At 51.4% G+C, this 16,110-nt stretch overlaps 1 protein-coding gene across 1 annotated transcript in view; it reads right to left on the bottom strand.

The window, feature by feature from the left end:
- CDH23 (cadherin related 23) overlaps positions 1-16,110 on the bottom strand; it is a 223,127-nt gene that overhangs the window by 115,081 nt on the left and 91,936 nt on the right. The window contains exons 7-9 of the mRNA XM_064513627.1: positions 13,783-13,977; positions 10,824-10,952; positions 2,350-2,428 (exon numbers count right to left, since the gene is read on the bottom strand). Coding sequence (XP_064369697.1) covers positions 2,350-2,428; positions 10,824-10,952; positions 13,783-13,977 — 403 coding nt within the window. The remainder of the gene's footprint in view (positions 1-2,349; positions 2,429-10,823; positions 10,953-13,782; positions 13,978-16,110) is intronic.

Genomic DNA, 16,110 nt, shown 5'->3' with positions numbered 1-16,110 from the left:
ATAAGAGGAGGACAAGTGCACTCTCCCGGCTGCTGATCATCTTCAGACTTTGAGAAGAGCCCCCTTTTCCCCCCTCTGGTGTGAACTATGCTCCTATGAACTTTCGTTTGAAGCCACCTTGTTCTTGTATCGAAAAGAGAGTTTACTGCCAGCCCTGTAGCTAATCCACCCTCCCTGCACCACCCCTGGTTTCACAAAACCCTGTGATCTTCCCCACTAGCTGCTCTGGAAACGAGACATCTCGTCCTTCTCGGTCAGTGGCTCTGACCACGCTCTGGTGCGGGACTGCTGCAGGCTTTCACAGCCCTTGGGGGAGTTCAGTGGCCTCTGTAAAATCAGTTCGTGGTTTCAGTCCAGCCTCCAGTGAACAAAGGCTCGCATCAGTAAAAAGTCCCTGCTGCACTTTGCCCGGTTTGATACTCAAAATCTGGGGGAATCTCTCAATTAATTCACATCAGGGGTACCTTAGAATAAATTGCAAAGAGATTTAGAGGAATAAATAATCCTTGCATCTTCAAAGGCAGACTGACCTGGATACTTCCAGTCAGAATCAAGGGACTTGGATCAAAGTTGGGATCAAGTCACCTTGACCCCAGAGGTTGATTAAAAGAGCATTTGAAATTTGAGGCTTTGAGAAGGGAACACTGGGAAGTGACTTCTCCACATATAACCTAAAGGAGCTGCCAGCTCCTCCAAGTCCCTCAAGCACGTGGCACAGAGAGAAAAGGGGCTGCTGCCTTTTCTTGCTGTGAAGATTTCCCTGAAAGCAACACCAGAAATGGGGTCATAACTCAGATCCCCCAAGCTAGTCCCTCGCTCCCGGGTTACCCGGACTAGTCCATCTGCCCCAGCGCCAAAGCCCCACCAGCTCCGTCCACCTGCAGCCCAGCGAGCCCGTGGTCTGCTGCAGGTATGGCAGAAGCTCAGTGAACTCAAGGCATCTGAAATGAGACTGGTCCAGCTCCACAACCTGGCCTTCCCAGAAAGCAGCCATGTTTCCTCCAGAAATGCCTGCCTGGACTGCGTTGCACCTGCCTCTTTTACCATCAGGAGGGGTCACAGCGAGCAAGGGAGCAAGATGCTGTGCAGGAGGGCATCGGTACGGGAGGCTGGCAAAGGCGCTTCGGGCTTGTGGGGTGGCGGGGAGGCTCTCCCCAAAACAAATCACAAAGGGCGAGCGTGGGGTTTGGGGTCAGGCATCTCCGACAGACCTTTCTTTGAATTTTCATTCTCTCGTTACCCGAACTAGGAAGCCCCGGGAGGACCCGCGCGTGAAAGGTGGCAGCAGTTTTGGTAAGCTATCCGCACACATTGTGAAGGGCTCCCTGGGCTTCAGCGGCAATCCACAGAGGCAGGATTAAGGAACGCGAATGTCAGGAGGAGGAAAGCCTCCACCATTTTAATTAAGCTCCATTCTCTAGCCCCGTAGCCTTTCAGATCCAGCCCCCGGCCTTCCAGCTCGTGCTGCGACCCTGCTGAGTTGGACGAGGACCTTGCAATGCTTTGCCAGGCCGGTCCTTGGTGCAGAGACTTTCGGGAAACACTGCAGAAATTGCTACAAGCCGTTCAGCCTGTAATCAGTCATATTCTCTTTCTAACAATAACAACTGCACCGACAACAAAAGTTTTATGCCTTGCTCTTTGCAGGTCTCCTCGGTGGCATTTTGCGAAGTGGAGCTGTTTGCTGGCATAGTGTCAACTGCCTCTGGGGCTCTGCTTTCCCCCATCACCTGCGCGGTACGCTGCGATCTCTAACTCATGAACGCAGACGCGCGCCACGGTGCCCACCGCGACCCAGGCTCCCTCTAAAAGCACCACGGCAGTGCCAAAATGCCTAATGGCTCTGCTAATCCCGTGCTGCAGGTCCCCGGCGCAGAGCATGCTGCCTTGAGCTAGCAAAGACGCTCGCGGAAAGGTGACTGGCATTTGGGATTAGCCGGTGACGCATCCAAAGAAATACAGCCAGTGTTGACAAATGCATCTAGCGGATGCGCAAAACGTGCCGGGCTTGTCATTAAGACCAAAAGGTTTCACTATAAGATACTCCCAGACTTCTATGAAATAACGGTCTCTGCTCAAGGAAAGAGAGATGTCACGAACGATGTGCTCTGACAACACTGAAGGAAAAAACGCTTTTCAGGCAAGTAAAAGCTTTCACTCACAGCAGTAGGCCATGGCAATTAGCAATGGTGAATCAAAAGAGCTGAGACAGGCAAGCAGAAGTACAGTCGAGGAGAAACTTAGTCAAACGTAATTTCTCTGGCACAGGGAGCACAAAGACTCACCACCGAGCCAGGTCTTCTGCCCCCTCCAACACAGGCCGCTGCTGGGCTCCCCGCCGCGACTCACCTGAGACGATGGTGTAACCGATTCCCCTGGGACGGCCCTTGTCCTGGTCCACCGCCGTTATCATCCGCACGGTGGTTCCCTGGGGAGGGACAGAAGAGACGCACGTTGCAGGCGCTCAGCTGCTTCTGCGCCTTGCCCTGCTGCAGGACGTTTCCCACCTCCATCCTCCCGCGGCCATCGCGTGGGAGCAACGGGATGGATCAGAGCGCTTCTGGGGCGCCGAGGATGCACAGCCACGAGAGCCGAGCTGTCCCAGCACATCGCCAGTGCATGTTACTGCTTACTGTGTGCCACGTGCTTACGAAAATCAACTCGCGGACAGGGCAACCATCACATAGGGAAGTCCTACCCCAACTTCCCCAGGGCAGTTCTGACCCACAACTCATCACCATCCAGCCTCTGCGCAAGCTGCAAAATGCTGCCAGTCCACCCCAGCGTTTAGCTTGTGATGCTGAGGACAGGACCAGCACAACACATTTGCTAACACAAGGCCACCGAACAGGTCGAGGCTGACTACGGTATGTTTGTAGCAGGTCATGAGTCCACAGGGTCTGAAGATAGCATCACCTGGCTCATTTCCCTTGCTGCTTGGCCCCTGCCTAGGGGATGTGAAGCGAGGCCAGCGAGGTGAGCCCAGCTACCAGTGCTCAGTCAAGACAGGGTCACTTAACCCCCAAGGTCAAAGGCAGAAAGCAAAGGAAAGGAGAAATGGAAGTACAGCACCGGCAAAGCTGAGACATGCTGACTTGCAGCATCGCAACTGCACGGCCTGAGGCTCGGGTCGGCAGGTGGAAGCATATGCTCCTCAGTCACAGAGCAAAGATTTTCATTTCGTAGTGCCTCGAGAACCACAGACAACAACTCTTCCTTACTGCTAGCTTCAGCAGTGGTCAGTAGACCAGTTTTATCTACCTACTGGATTGCCAGATTCAAAGGGTCCTCTTCTCCCCCTGCATTCGTCAAACCTTGCACCCCGGGTGACAAGGGATGCTCGTGCTGGCCAAAGGTGTCCAGCTGCACATCTGGCCGGAAGAACTGCAAGATTTTTAGGAGAAGTCTGTAGGCAGAAGGAGGGCCGGACCAGTGCCAAGAATGGGACTGCCCATGGACAGGAGCTATTCTTCAGTTCTTTTACTAAAAATATTATGCACTTATGTCAGCTCTGTAGCTGTATTTCCCCTGCAGCACCGCAGTGAGCCCATATGAATACAAACACACACACATATAATTAATGTAGTGTGAAAAAATTTACAACTCAGCTGTTCTTGTTTTCATTGGTTGATTAACAGTGAGAAAAGAAGCAATTTTTTTTGTCCTCAAAGAAAATGTCAACAGAGGCATTTGCATATCTAATGAGGGAGCAGGGCAGGGCAGGGCAGTGGTGTTGCACTTGCCCTGCAATCCATCAGCTAGAGGCCAAACGCTGGTGCTATGTTGTCTCCGTTTTTTTTTTACTTGGACAGTCTCAAAGGTTCTGCTATCTATAATGACCGCCCTGCAAAAGCGGGTAGGTGCATAGCAGCAACCTGAAAAGAGCTGAACCTCTGCAACAGTGGGACAGACCCAGCCATCGAAACACCTCCATCACGGCTTACGCTGGGAACCTTGGGAAAGCGGCTGCAGAAACGTCACCAGTGGGAACTGGAGACTTGCTGCCCACCCTGCTTTCAGGGCTGTGCACTGACACCATGAAGCTCCGTGGGCAGGATGGAGACACTCTGTGACCGCTGCCATAAAGAAGGCTTTTCGGGCCAGGCAGATCTGCCCCATTCCTGATCTCCAAGGCTATTTCAATAGACTCCTTAAGTAAATCCACACTATTAACTGAGCACATTAGCCGTAAATCCCGGGTCACTGACCTTTGCATGGCACTCGGCTGGTGAGGCTCAGCAGCCGCTAGAGAGCCTCTAAATCACTGACAGCAGCGCTTTCCAAACTAGTATGGCTAGAAAGCACAAGAAAAGGGGGAAACAAGAACGGATCTGGAGAGGAGGGCAAGACACAGCAGAAAAGAGGGGCAGGGTAAAAAAAGAACAAAGAATTGAAACTTCCAGGCATGCAATTCAGGCGGCACTTCCCCAACACATTCTGCTTTAATTTACCGTTCCCGCGGGGCAGGCGTGTGCCCCTGTTTGCTCGTTGGCAAAGCGAGAGCTCCCCCGTTCCAGGGGCAGTGGGTGAAGGCACTTGGCCTGTCTGACAGCTCACTCATCGCCTGTCAAAAGAGAGGGAGCCGTGCAGAATGATAAGTGTCACCTGCCGTGCGGCACATTTCAAAGGGGAGGCAGCTGCGGGAGGAGGCAGGGCCTCCGCGATGGCCGAGGAATAGCAATTGGCCTGCTGACGCCAGGGCCGCTTTATCTGAAGGAAGGTGCCAAGGGGAACGACTATCGCCAGAGATGAAAGGAAGAGCACGGATGCTGCAGCAGGGAAAGTTTGGGAGGGGAGGAGAGGGGATCTTGTTTGGACATCTCAGCAGTGCGTGCCATAGAGCCATCCACAGGAAAGAAATCATCCGGACATCCGATCACGAGAACAAGGGCTGCTAGGACAAGAAGCTGAGGTCTGGTCCTTGGCAAGCCCAAGATGATGGCTTCCACACTGCTGGTTTTGGGGACTGGGGGTCTCCCTCTGTCTCCTTCCAAGCTCTATGTCTCCTCCTTCCCCACAAGCCTCTTCATCAGGCCTCGGGATGAGCCACGCTTCACTCGTGGCAGAGAAGCATGTGTTGGAGCAGGGCTGAGCTTCCTGTCCTTCCTGGACGCCGTCTCCTGGAATCACGACAGGGGCAGAAACCTGAGCACCTCTTTGAAGCCCACCTGGTTTCCATCCTTGCCTCTTTGTAAGAGGCTTCCAATATCCACAAAACTATCAGATCCCAGCTCCCAGGAATGGAGAGTCACCCTCTGAGATGATCCACACAATATTTTAGTTCAAATCTTGAGGTGTCCCTTCTCCCTCAGAAGGCTTCTGGGGAAGAGGCTGAACAAGTATCAGAGAACAGGCCTAAGGGTTTATCCGTGTAGTTGGTGGCAATTTTTGATTTTACGGTCAGTGGTAACAACCGATGCAGAGAGCTTCAGAGCATGACCATCATCACAGTCAATAGGAGTAATTCCCATTCAGCGTGCTTCGGAGCGAGATGGGAACGAGGTATGATGTGAAACAGGACACTATGCTCAAGGAAGCTGTACTTATCTCCAAGTACCCATGATGATCATGAAGTGCCCACCATCCCAGCAGACCTAACTAACCTGAGGCCAGAAACACCCAAAACCAAACTAAACCCTTGATCAACGCAGTCCCGAGACAGAAAAGGTTGGCCTCTCACCAACCACATCTCAACAGCCTCCAACTTCTCTTCCAAAATCCTACTAAGCCGCAACACCATTCCTTTTGCAAAAGCACGAGAGGCTGTGCCTGGGCTCCCTTAGGAAGCCAGCAGTTGCACCCCTAAATTGGAGGCGATGGTCCTGCCGTCTCCAGCAAGATCCAGCTGGCAAGGTTTCCAATCACTCCTGGGAATCTCAAGCTGACTTTCCATGTCAACAGCTCTCCTGTGGCTCTCCCCAAGTAGTTGTGGGCTGATCCGTGGCTCTTGAAAACTCCCCAAAGTCCTTGACATTTTTTATGGCAAGTAACAGCTCACCTGCCCACCACAGACAACAGTGATTGTAAGGTAAGAATTCGGGTGGTGGGTATAAATTGAAACACCAGAACAGAATAACCCTTTCCCTCTAGGGAAAGAGGGAAAAGATTTAGAAAAGTAATAATCTGGAAAAGTCTATGCTTAAAAAAAGGCAAAGAAAATAAAGAATGGCACATTATCCAAACAAAGTTTGAGGGTTTTTTGAAGAGGGGCAGGGGTAAATCAATCCTTTTTTAATAAAACCCTGAGCTTTTAATAAAGTGTTCACACTGATGGGCTGGAAATATTGTAAGAAAGAATTAACTTGGAGCTATTGAGACTCTAGGGCAAAAACAGCACTGATTCTACATTATTTCTTTAACCCAAGGAGTTTGGGGAGGGGAGGGGGAAGGTGCTGAAGAGTTAAAAGTATTTTAATGATAATTTAAATGGATCTGTACCATGCTATAGCAAGGGAACACACCTGCTCCTCCTGGAACCAAACACAACCGGGTTTTGCCCCCTCCTGTCTTTGCGCAGCTCCCCGTGGGACAAAACGCACTTCATGCATCTCAGCCTGTCTCCAAAAGAGTGGATCACTCCCCCCTTCACCCCTCAAAGCAAAGCTGTGATGGTGCTTGAACCACGCACCGGCGGTGGACTAAGGACAGGGGCTCCTCGGACCATCAGTGTATCCGAGGGCGAGGAGGAATGAGTCCTCTTCTCCAGCTCCCGTTCACTTATCTGGAAGACATCAGAGATGCTATGCGGCCTGCAGATGTTGGGAGGACAGACAGCTGAAGAGGCGCTGGGGATGAAGAGCACTGCGTGTCACCACGCTTTGCCACTGCAGCAGACAGCTTGGGTGCACTCGGGTACCCTGGGAAAGGCGCCCGAGGTGTGCTGGGACGATGAACGGCATCAAGAAAGAGGATACACATCACTAGGGAAGGCAAAGCCTCTCCCTGCTGCGTCTTCTTCCCTTTGCCCGATAACGAGTTTCTTTCTTCTCGATGTCCGAATAAGGCCGTGCCCAAAGTGCTTCTGAATTGTGTTACCAGATCTTGGTCTGAGAAAAATAAGAGCTACAACAGCACTTCTCTCCCCTCTCGCACCCCTCCACCCTCTTTCTTCTTCTTCTATTACAGGATTAGGGACTTGAAAGGCAAACCGCAGCCCGGCATTACGGCAGGAGAAGCCGGCGGGAGGAGGGGGGGGAGCACTTCAGAAAGCTGCCACGGCAGATTCGGAGGCAAAAATCCTATTTCTCACTTCTTAATTCCAGTCAATTCCAGTCAAAGGGCTGATAGAGATCTGTTTGCAGTAATTTGCTGCAGTTTATCCACTCTTTTCACCTTCTATCGGCTCTTCGCTGACAGGCTGGCTGACATGCTGTTACTCGAGTGAGGAAATTAAAATTTGATGCAATAATCCCAAATAAGAAGGATTTTATTAGGTAATGTATACACTTTAGATTAGGTATTCTTGCCCGATACATAGATAGAGGAACACAGACATGCTGTGCACCACAGAGAAAAAGAGAGGAAGAGAGAGACGGAGAGAGAGAGGCGCGTGGAGCAGAGGGGCCCCGCAAGCCTCAGAAATCTGCTCGCCAGATTTAAAGCTGGGCTGAGATGCCTTGAGGCTGTCCTAGCCTGCCGTGCCCCAGCAGTGGGGGCAAACGTCACCCACAAACGCACCCCACGCTCTCGGCTTGACCTGGGCACACGGGAGCCCATTGTATCACAAAAGTTGACTGAGCCTCGATGCCTCGTTCGCGTCTGCAGAGCGACCCTGTCCGTAGCAAGGCCATTCTGCAGGGCCACGGGTGCTACTCCACGCTACTCCTCGGGTGGCAAGGCAGAGCTGATGAGCAAGTTCTCACTGGAGAGTCTCGTGGTCAGAAGATGTGCAGGAGAAACCCAAGCTTTTCACAGCAAACCATGTGCTCGCGTCAGCAGCAGAGTTCTCCCATGAGGGATGGGTCTCTGGGTCCGAGGCAGAGCGGTCCAGTTCGCCCCCTCCAGCAGCACACCTTCGGGTGTTACCACCCACAGCACCAGCCACAGTTAGCAGTTTTCCTCGTCACTGTGACTCAGGTGGCACCACCTTGTCTGGCAGGCTTAGCATCCACAATGTCAGAGAAGGCAACGCTGTCCACAAGCCCTTCAGTGGCTCAAGAATGGTCAAAACGTCCTCAATGAATTAGGTGCAACTGGGATGTGAAGCTGTGCATCTCCCATCCCAGCTGGGTACCTCGCCCAGAGGGCCAGCAGCTGTTGGGGGGGAGAGTGGCTATACATCTTTTGCCAAATCTTGTGAAAGCTTAAAAAGATCTGGGGTTCGCACCCCCGTGGTATAGGACAGTGTGGGGAACCACACAAGTTTGTGCAAAAGACCAAACCGCGTGCTGCCCAAGCCGAGGAGCAAGGCAGGGTAGATAAGGGTTGAACAACAGAGCAGCTCAGGAAGCACACCCAGCACGATGCACTGGAGACAGCCTAAGGGCCACTGCATTTCCTGGGGTCCAAAACTGACCGACGAGTAGCAGCTCACAAGCTGTCATCTCGATATTCCTTCTTTCGAGCAAACTCTCTTTGCTAGTCTCATCACTGCTGCTAAAGGAGCTCCTAGCAGGACCTCTCAATACAGTACCTAACCATCCATCACTGCGTCAGAATTTGTTTCACACTCAACCACAGATCTCATAAGCACTGAGGACCAAAGCTACAAAATCTCCAAGCCACAGCTAGCAGTGAGACACTTTGGAAAGCAGAAAGAAAAGCATTCAGGAACACAGAGATGGTATGCTGAGGAGTCGCCTCTCTGGCAGGAGCGACACAGTCAAACCCCAACAGGAATGGGAAGATTTGTGCCCTCATAGTCCTTACAGACTCCCCAGGTTGTTGCACCCACACGGCACCCACCCATCGCTGGACCTCTCTGAACACCCATCTATCTCGCATCCCCAAGTGATGGTGGGGAAAGTGATGGGGGAAAAAAAAAAAAAAACAAATCAGTCAGTGTGAGCTGTACCCAGTCACACAATTCCTAGGGGGATAAAGGCAGTCCGATGGATCTGAATACAGCTTCTCACCTTTTATTTTTCCTGGTTTTGTTCCTTTATTCTAGCACAATGCCTTTGGAGATGTTACAGTGGGCCAAGAGAAATAAAAATCTCCAAACCTGTCAGAAAGCTGTTAAGAATGAGGCTAGCATTCCTTCAGTCATTCTGTGCGTCAGGTTATGCGGCGATGACTTGCTGCTTTGCCTACTGAACAGCGTACTTCCCGAGAATAATTGCTATGCATGCTGGTGTACCAACGTGAAGGGACTTTTTAGCTCCAACCTTATTACATATTATTAATTTGAGAGAGATCCCCTTTCCTGGATACAAGGTCACTCCATGAAGGTGACACAGGCTATAATTTTCTATACTCATGGGGACTTCCATTTCTATAATTTCATCTACTTTTTTTTCCTACCCTATTCACAATGATCTAAGCAGCATTTTTCTTCCTCGTGGCTCATACAGCCCACTGTAGGAATACTCCCTAATCTCAAGGGCATTGGAATTCATGGAAGTTATTCACGTGGCCATTTTTTGGTGACCTTTGGGCCAGCAGACAGATAACGTGCTGTCTGATTTGTGACAGTAGGACTCGGCCCTATTGATTCGGTATATTCAATGTCTAAAGAGCTGGACCCTTAACTCCAAAGAAAATAAAAAGAGGCCTAGATTGAGCTGAGCTGAAGTAAACACTGCCACTGCATGAAGTGAACCATCAGGTCTTTTGGATCCAGTATACCAGAGACATTGCAGCATGCACGTGCGGTATGGAAGCCTACCACACAACGATTTTAGGAGAGAAGGTTTCCCATCCATACACGAAAACATCTACCCTATGGACAAACCTATCCAATGCACAGCTGTGGTTTGGGAAGGGTCAGGATTGCTCACGAGGACCAGCACTCGGGCTGAAGAGCCCGGGAAAGTGCTGCCTTATGTTAAATTAGCTTCCTGAGGCAATGGGCACCTTGCTGGGAGCAGAACGAATGGCCCCCAACCCTGCGGCTGCCCACCACACGCCCTACCTTCCTCTGGGGGAAAAACGCACTGTTGTATTTAGAGATAGGGAGACCTTTCTCCAAACAACGAGTTTGCTGAAAAAACAAGTTTCAGAAAGACTCAAAATGATTGGATCAATTTAGCAAAACCTGGGGGAAAACACTCAAAGTGCTGAAATGGCCGATCATTCTGGCATTTTCAAAACCGCCTCGTTTCAGAAGCGTTTAAATTTTTCTCCATCTTTTCTGTTTGAAAAGGCATGCATATGTGTTTTGTGGGGAAAAGGGGAGTGAGTGTTTGCTGAAAACATAAATACCTTTTAAAATTTAAGAAAAAATGCCTTGGAAAAGATTTTAGTTTGGTTTCAGGTTGTTTAGTTGTTCTTAAAGTTCCATGCTTAGCTTCCCTTTTTTTAAAAAAATAAGGCAAAATATTTTGGAGTTGGTTTGAAGCACCTTTTGTTTTAGAAGAAAAAAGAGTCTGCGTCTCTCTAGATGCCATTCAGATCTAGCCCTTCTCATGATTTTCCTCCCCTACCTCCAACCTGCATTTGCACTCCAGTAGTATGGAAACAGGGCTCCTCTTTGCATACAAACATCGGGGCAAAGCAACATAGACTTTGGATAGAAGGAAGGCTGAATATCTCTGCAAAGAAGAGGTTTGACCACCCCACCTCTGGGGTACCTAATGCTTTTTATCCCATATCCAGTCCTTGTCCTCCTCTGGCCCCCCAGCCCAACACCACGGAGGAGCGCGAGATGAGGCAGCAGCCCTTACCGGGGGTGAGTTCTCATAGATGTTCGTGCTGTAAGGCAGGTTGATGAAAATGGGGTCCATGTCTTGCACGTCGGTGATGGTGATTGCCAGGTTGGCCAGAGTGGACAGCGGCTTGTTTTTGTCTTGGTCCTTGAAAAACAAAGAGCGGGGAGAAGGGATTTCTATCAGAAAAATCAGAATTATTCAGCTCTGTAAGTGTCTCTCGCTTGTAGCTTGGTCAAAATCTGGGAATAGTCAAGGTAGTCACTCTTTTTGAAGCTACCTGCTGCAGTTATTGTTCACTGTTCCTCCCTCTAAGCTGAAACACGGCATGCATTTGTCTCCATCATTCACCCTTTAAAATACAGCAAGCACCGATTTACTTTTCAGCATGCTTTGGGTGGCAGAGAAGCAGCACCTTGTTCAACAAATACATCAAAATATAAATTGCCTCCTTACGCAGACATACCCTAGAGCACCGCGAGATCCAGGGGTGACTGCCAGCAGACGCTGGTACCTGCACTCACTCTGGGGGAAGAGGAGCAGCAAGGACACATCGCGGTGCAGCGTTTCCCACCTGCTCCGATGGCTGGTGTGACAGCCGGACACATTGCCCGGGCAGCAATGCTTTGGAAAGGCTGTGAGCTTCCCCTGGCAGTGCCCTGCTACCATCAACCCTCTCGCTGGAGTCTCGTCCCATGGGTGCCCAGCAGCGGCCCCAGCACTGGCAGCCCTGTGCTAGACGACGGCCCGGACTGCTACAAGCCAGGCACAGAGCAGATAGGACTCCAAGGGAAGGAAATAAATCTCTCTCTACCCCCTCATCAAGCACTGTGGTAAAAGGAGACCATTAGAGGTTACCACACACTTCTGCAAAATGGCTCTGAACAGCGGCAAGGACTGATTGCCAGAAGATTAATGTTAATTTAAACTGTATTCAACAACACAGCTTGTACATTATCCTCTTAACCTGCAGGCCTCAGCATTTATGGCCTGGATGGATGCTTATTTCTGACTTGCACTCTGCTGTTATTGTTAGCGGGTTGAAGTCTTTCGTTTCTCCAGATAATGTTTTTTCCCTCCCCCTCACCTTTTAAATTTTGGTTAAAGTAGTTACAGATAGCAGTGAAAGGCAAGCGCATTTCAAGTTTCCTCATCTAGCGGTTCCCACGCTGCCCTTGCCAGCCTTTTCCGTCCTCGCTGCCTGCATCCCCAGGACCAAACGTCTCCCGCTGTGGGCAAATTCTCCACCGCTCTTCTCCCTGCTGCAGCCCTTGCAGCCGCCCAGATTCACCATCCCCTGGTTCTCCTGCCGGACCGCGCAAGCTCCCACCGGCCCGTCCACCAGGCAAGTGGGAGGCCCCGTTTGCACGCTCCCGTCCTGCTCCTGCCGGGCTGGCACGACTCCTGTCCTCCTCCTCCTCCTCGGCCGGGATTTCCCCCGGGGTTTGCCACTGCCAGGAATTCTGCCCTGCAGCCGAGCAGAGAGATTCCCACAGCAGTTTCCCAGCTTGCTGCAATCAAGCCCAGATCGCAGAGACTTAACACTTAAGCCTTTGAACTCCCCGAGCTGAGAAGAGCTAGAAGCTGCGAACATGCTGGGTGGCAAGCATCAGCCATGCCCCCTTTCTCATCTTCGCTAGCATCTGCACCTGGGACAGGGCTAGAGGGATCAGTGGACCAACCAAGATGGCCTTATGCCCTTAAGATAACCAAAATCGGACACGTGGAACAAAGGCCCGACACTTTTTGGACCAAGACGGGAAACCGCAGTGAGATAAAGTTAACTGCAAAAGAAGCTACTGTTTCTTAGCAGTGATGACAATTAAACATTGCAATGCTTACTGCAGAAGGGAGATGGTGAACTCACCACCGGAGCATTTAAAATAAAATGAGATATCTTTCAGAAAAGATTAGCTCCTGGGAAAAACAGCCCTGCACAGGGAAGGGTTGGGTGGGACGGCAGAGGCGTTTGCCTCTGGCCCTGCAGCCTGCGAATGCCCAGTCTTCGCAGCTGCGGAGAGCAAGGGAAGCGCTGCCCAGCACTCCACGTCCTCGTGACATTTGTGGCTCTGCGTCAAGGCAGTGACTGTGATTAAATCACACGCTTCAAGAGCTCTAGCCAGCTGCCTGGAGGGGCCAGGAAGGATTTTTCCCCCCCTGCTCAATGCGCAGTTGGTCAGATACATTGCAGGGCTGAATCTCACCTTCCTCTGTTGCGCCTGAGACAGGCAGGCGCTTGCACGGAGCATGCCATTCACAAGCTTCACCGCAAGCGTCACTGGCTCTGACACCAGGAAAGAAGTGTCCCCTTTCAGAGCGGGCTGTGAATCTGCCATCATGGTCCCCTGGGCACATCTGTCCCAGTGGTCCCCTCCCAGAGCACTGGTACTGACTGTGACAAGGGTCCTGGTGTCCCCTCCTCTCTGCTCGTGATCTATTCCATTTTTAACGCTTGAGGTCTGAACTGCTTTTGTCCAGCTAGACTCAGGGGGTTCAACGCAGGGGAACCCACCTGCAACGAGCCATGATACACGGCAGATGAGACCAGAGGATTTAATAGTCTCTCCTGGCCTTAGGTACCATGACAAATCCATGCTTTTCACGGAAAATAGCTGACAGGCACCCCAGCGCCCATAAGCAAAGCCTCTCCTCTACCGCCTTTCTTGGACGAGGGAGCTGCTTGCCTGCATGGATGAGATGCTGCTGGAGAAGCGCAGTGGTGCTCCACGTGGTGCTCTGAAGCTGTCCAGGCACCCTACTGCAATAATACCTTTCTGAGCAAAAAACGCTCCAGGCTGCTCTGGGTGCTGGTGGCAGTCACCATCGATGCTCTCCACCGCGAGCTGTGATAGCGCAGCTACTCCCGACCGCCCACCTCGGCACCCCTTCCCACCGTCCCTGTAAATAAACAGCATCTCCTTGCCCCCGCGCTCCTTCACGAAAACGCCTCTGCTGCAGCAGACGGGGCACGACTCACCGTTGCGTTGACCTGGAGCTGATAAGCCTGCGTCACTTCGTAGTCCAGTTCCCGTATCACCGACACGATGCCGCGGCCGCTGTCTATGGCAAAGAAACTGGAAGGAGGCTGGAAGGAGTAAAGCACGCTGCCTCCGGCGCCCTGGTCCGGGTCCGTGGCGTTCACTATGAAAATCGGCGTGCCCACTGGTGTGTTCTGCAAAGAAAAAAAATATATCGATAGCGTTTTGCACCAGCCTGTTTTCCCATGAAAAGCACATCAGCAATTTCTTTTGCCACCAAAGCCAATATATAGAGAGCCGAGAACTTCAGTCCTACATTTTTAGGATGTCTGTAAGTTATACAGTTGTTTTCTTTATTACAGTATTGCAGCAGCTATAATAGCTTTTACACACTTATAATAATAGTTATACAGTTGTGGTCAAGATGGCACTCTGTCGCAAACCCTTATTTTCCCAGACACTCACAACTTTCCAGAAAAATTACTCTTTGCAGAAACTTGTTTTCTGCCCAAAGGCACTTTTATTTTCAACGCTGATTCGCTCTCCTTTTCCCCCATATGGCATTAAATATAAAAGAGCATCCAAAAATGCATTAAATGCAACATTAAAAGTAGAACTTCACAAAAAAATTCAAAGTTATAGTTTCCACAGCAACTGTAACCTGGCCCGATTAACGCAGGCATTAACAGTTAAATTGTCATAAATCTGTAACTAATCTACATGCATAAAATATGCAGCTGAGAGCACAAAATCAGCAATGGCAAATGCAGTTTGGCACTTCTTATTGTTTAACTTCACAGCAGGGAGAACAATTATCCATTTTTGGTGGAACAGCTGCATGTTCCTATGCAAATCTTAAATGCATATTCTTGTCTCTGCAAAGGCAGAGGCAGAAGCACAGACCGCAAGCAAAAAGGCTCTGCTGGGGACCCGAGCGGCAGGTACCCACGGACCACAGCAGCCAGCTCGGCTGGACAAGTGCACACATCTGTAATACGCTCGTAGGTGTATTAAGGGTCGATGTAGGGCTAAAACTTGGAAGCGAGATGGCAAATGTCAGAGGCAAGGCACACCAGCGGCTGGCTGTGACCAGTTGGGATAACACAGATTATTTCTGCCAACCTCTTCCAAAGCCTCTCCCTTTCGTTGTTGCTTCCTTCCCATTGAATTATTCCTCCTCGGCCCAAGGGGAGGGATCACGAGCTGCCGGAAAGGTGGGCTGCTGATCGAACCCAGCCTGAACGGTACGCGGTGCTGCATGCGAGCAGCAACTTGCATTCGCCACAGGCGACGGGATCTGCTAGGAGCTTGGCTGGACGCGAGGGGGAACTCGGGACGCTCCCAGTTGCAAGCACGGGCCCGTCCCAAACGAGCATGAGACACAGAGCATTACAAATTGGCTATTAATAGCAGGCGGGGGGGGGGGAAGGAGGGGCAGTGCAGGGTTGCGCTGCTGCGGTCTGGGGGATATTGTCCCTGGGAATACTAATATCCAGAAGGATCAAGCTAGACTTGATGAATATGTTTCCTCTTCTTTTTAAGTGCCCCGAGCCACTCCTTTTAGCATGCAAATCCGCTCTGGGCACCGGTGATTACAGGGCTGAGGCTGGCTGGGGAAGAGCAGAGTTTGATTTCCCGGGTATTGTATTCCGTACAATAGCCAAAAAGCAGGCTTTGAAGAGAGTTCATTTCCCAGCCCGAGGTGGCAGCGTCCTTCCAGAGGAGGGACACGGAGGTCACACGTTTTGGTCCCTCCAGCACCCATGCTCTGGCTTGGCTTGAGGGAGGAGGTGGGATGGGAGCTCAGGGCCTCAAAAGCAATAGCAGGAACGTACCAGGAGCCTGAAGCAGACCTGCACTGTGGTTTATTCGTCTTTCACCTTGCTCGGAGCTGGGCTGACACACGGCACCAGGCTGCTACATGACCACGTGGGGTCAAGACTTGTCGTTACCTGAAGCCTCAACCATCTCATGGCCTTGCACGCCGACCGCCGGGACCCCGCTCTCCGTGGAAGCAAACTAGGCGAGCGGGCTTGGCTTTGCAAACGGGGCCGCAGGAAACGCCTGGGGAGGGCAAGGAGAAGGGCTGAGAGGAAGCACCCTCACCGAGTCACATCCGTGGTTCGGCAGGACCAGCAGGAACGCGTGAGCAGATGCAGGAGCAAGTACCAAAGGCACACGGCCATGAAGTGAGCTTGGCTGCCCCGATGCTTCCACGCAAAAAGCTCCAGGGAGACAAAACCGGCTGTGGGACGCAGACACGCGGCATGGACGTCCTCCACAAAAGGAGGTCTTGTTCGCAGCCATCATGCCCAAGCTAGGACTCA

This window comes from Dromaius novaehollandiae, chromosome 6, assembly GCF_036370855.1.
Source record: "Dromaius novaehollandiae isolate bDroNov1 chromosome 6, bDroNov1.hap1, whole genome shotgun sequence".
NCBI classification, from domain to species: domain Eukaryota; kingdom Metazoa; phylum Chordata; class Aves; order Casuariiformes; family Dromaiidae; genus Dromaius; species Dromaius novaehollandiae.
This window is presented reverse-complemented; position numbering and strand designations above follow the sequence as displayed.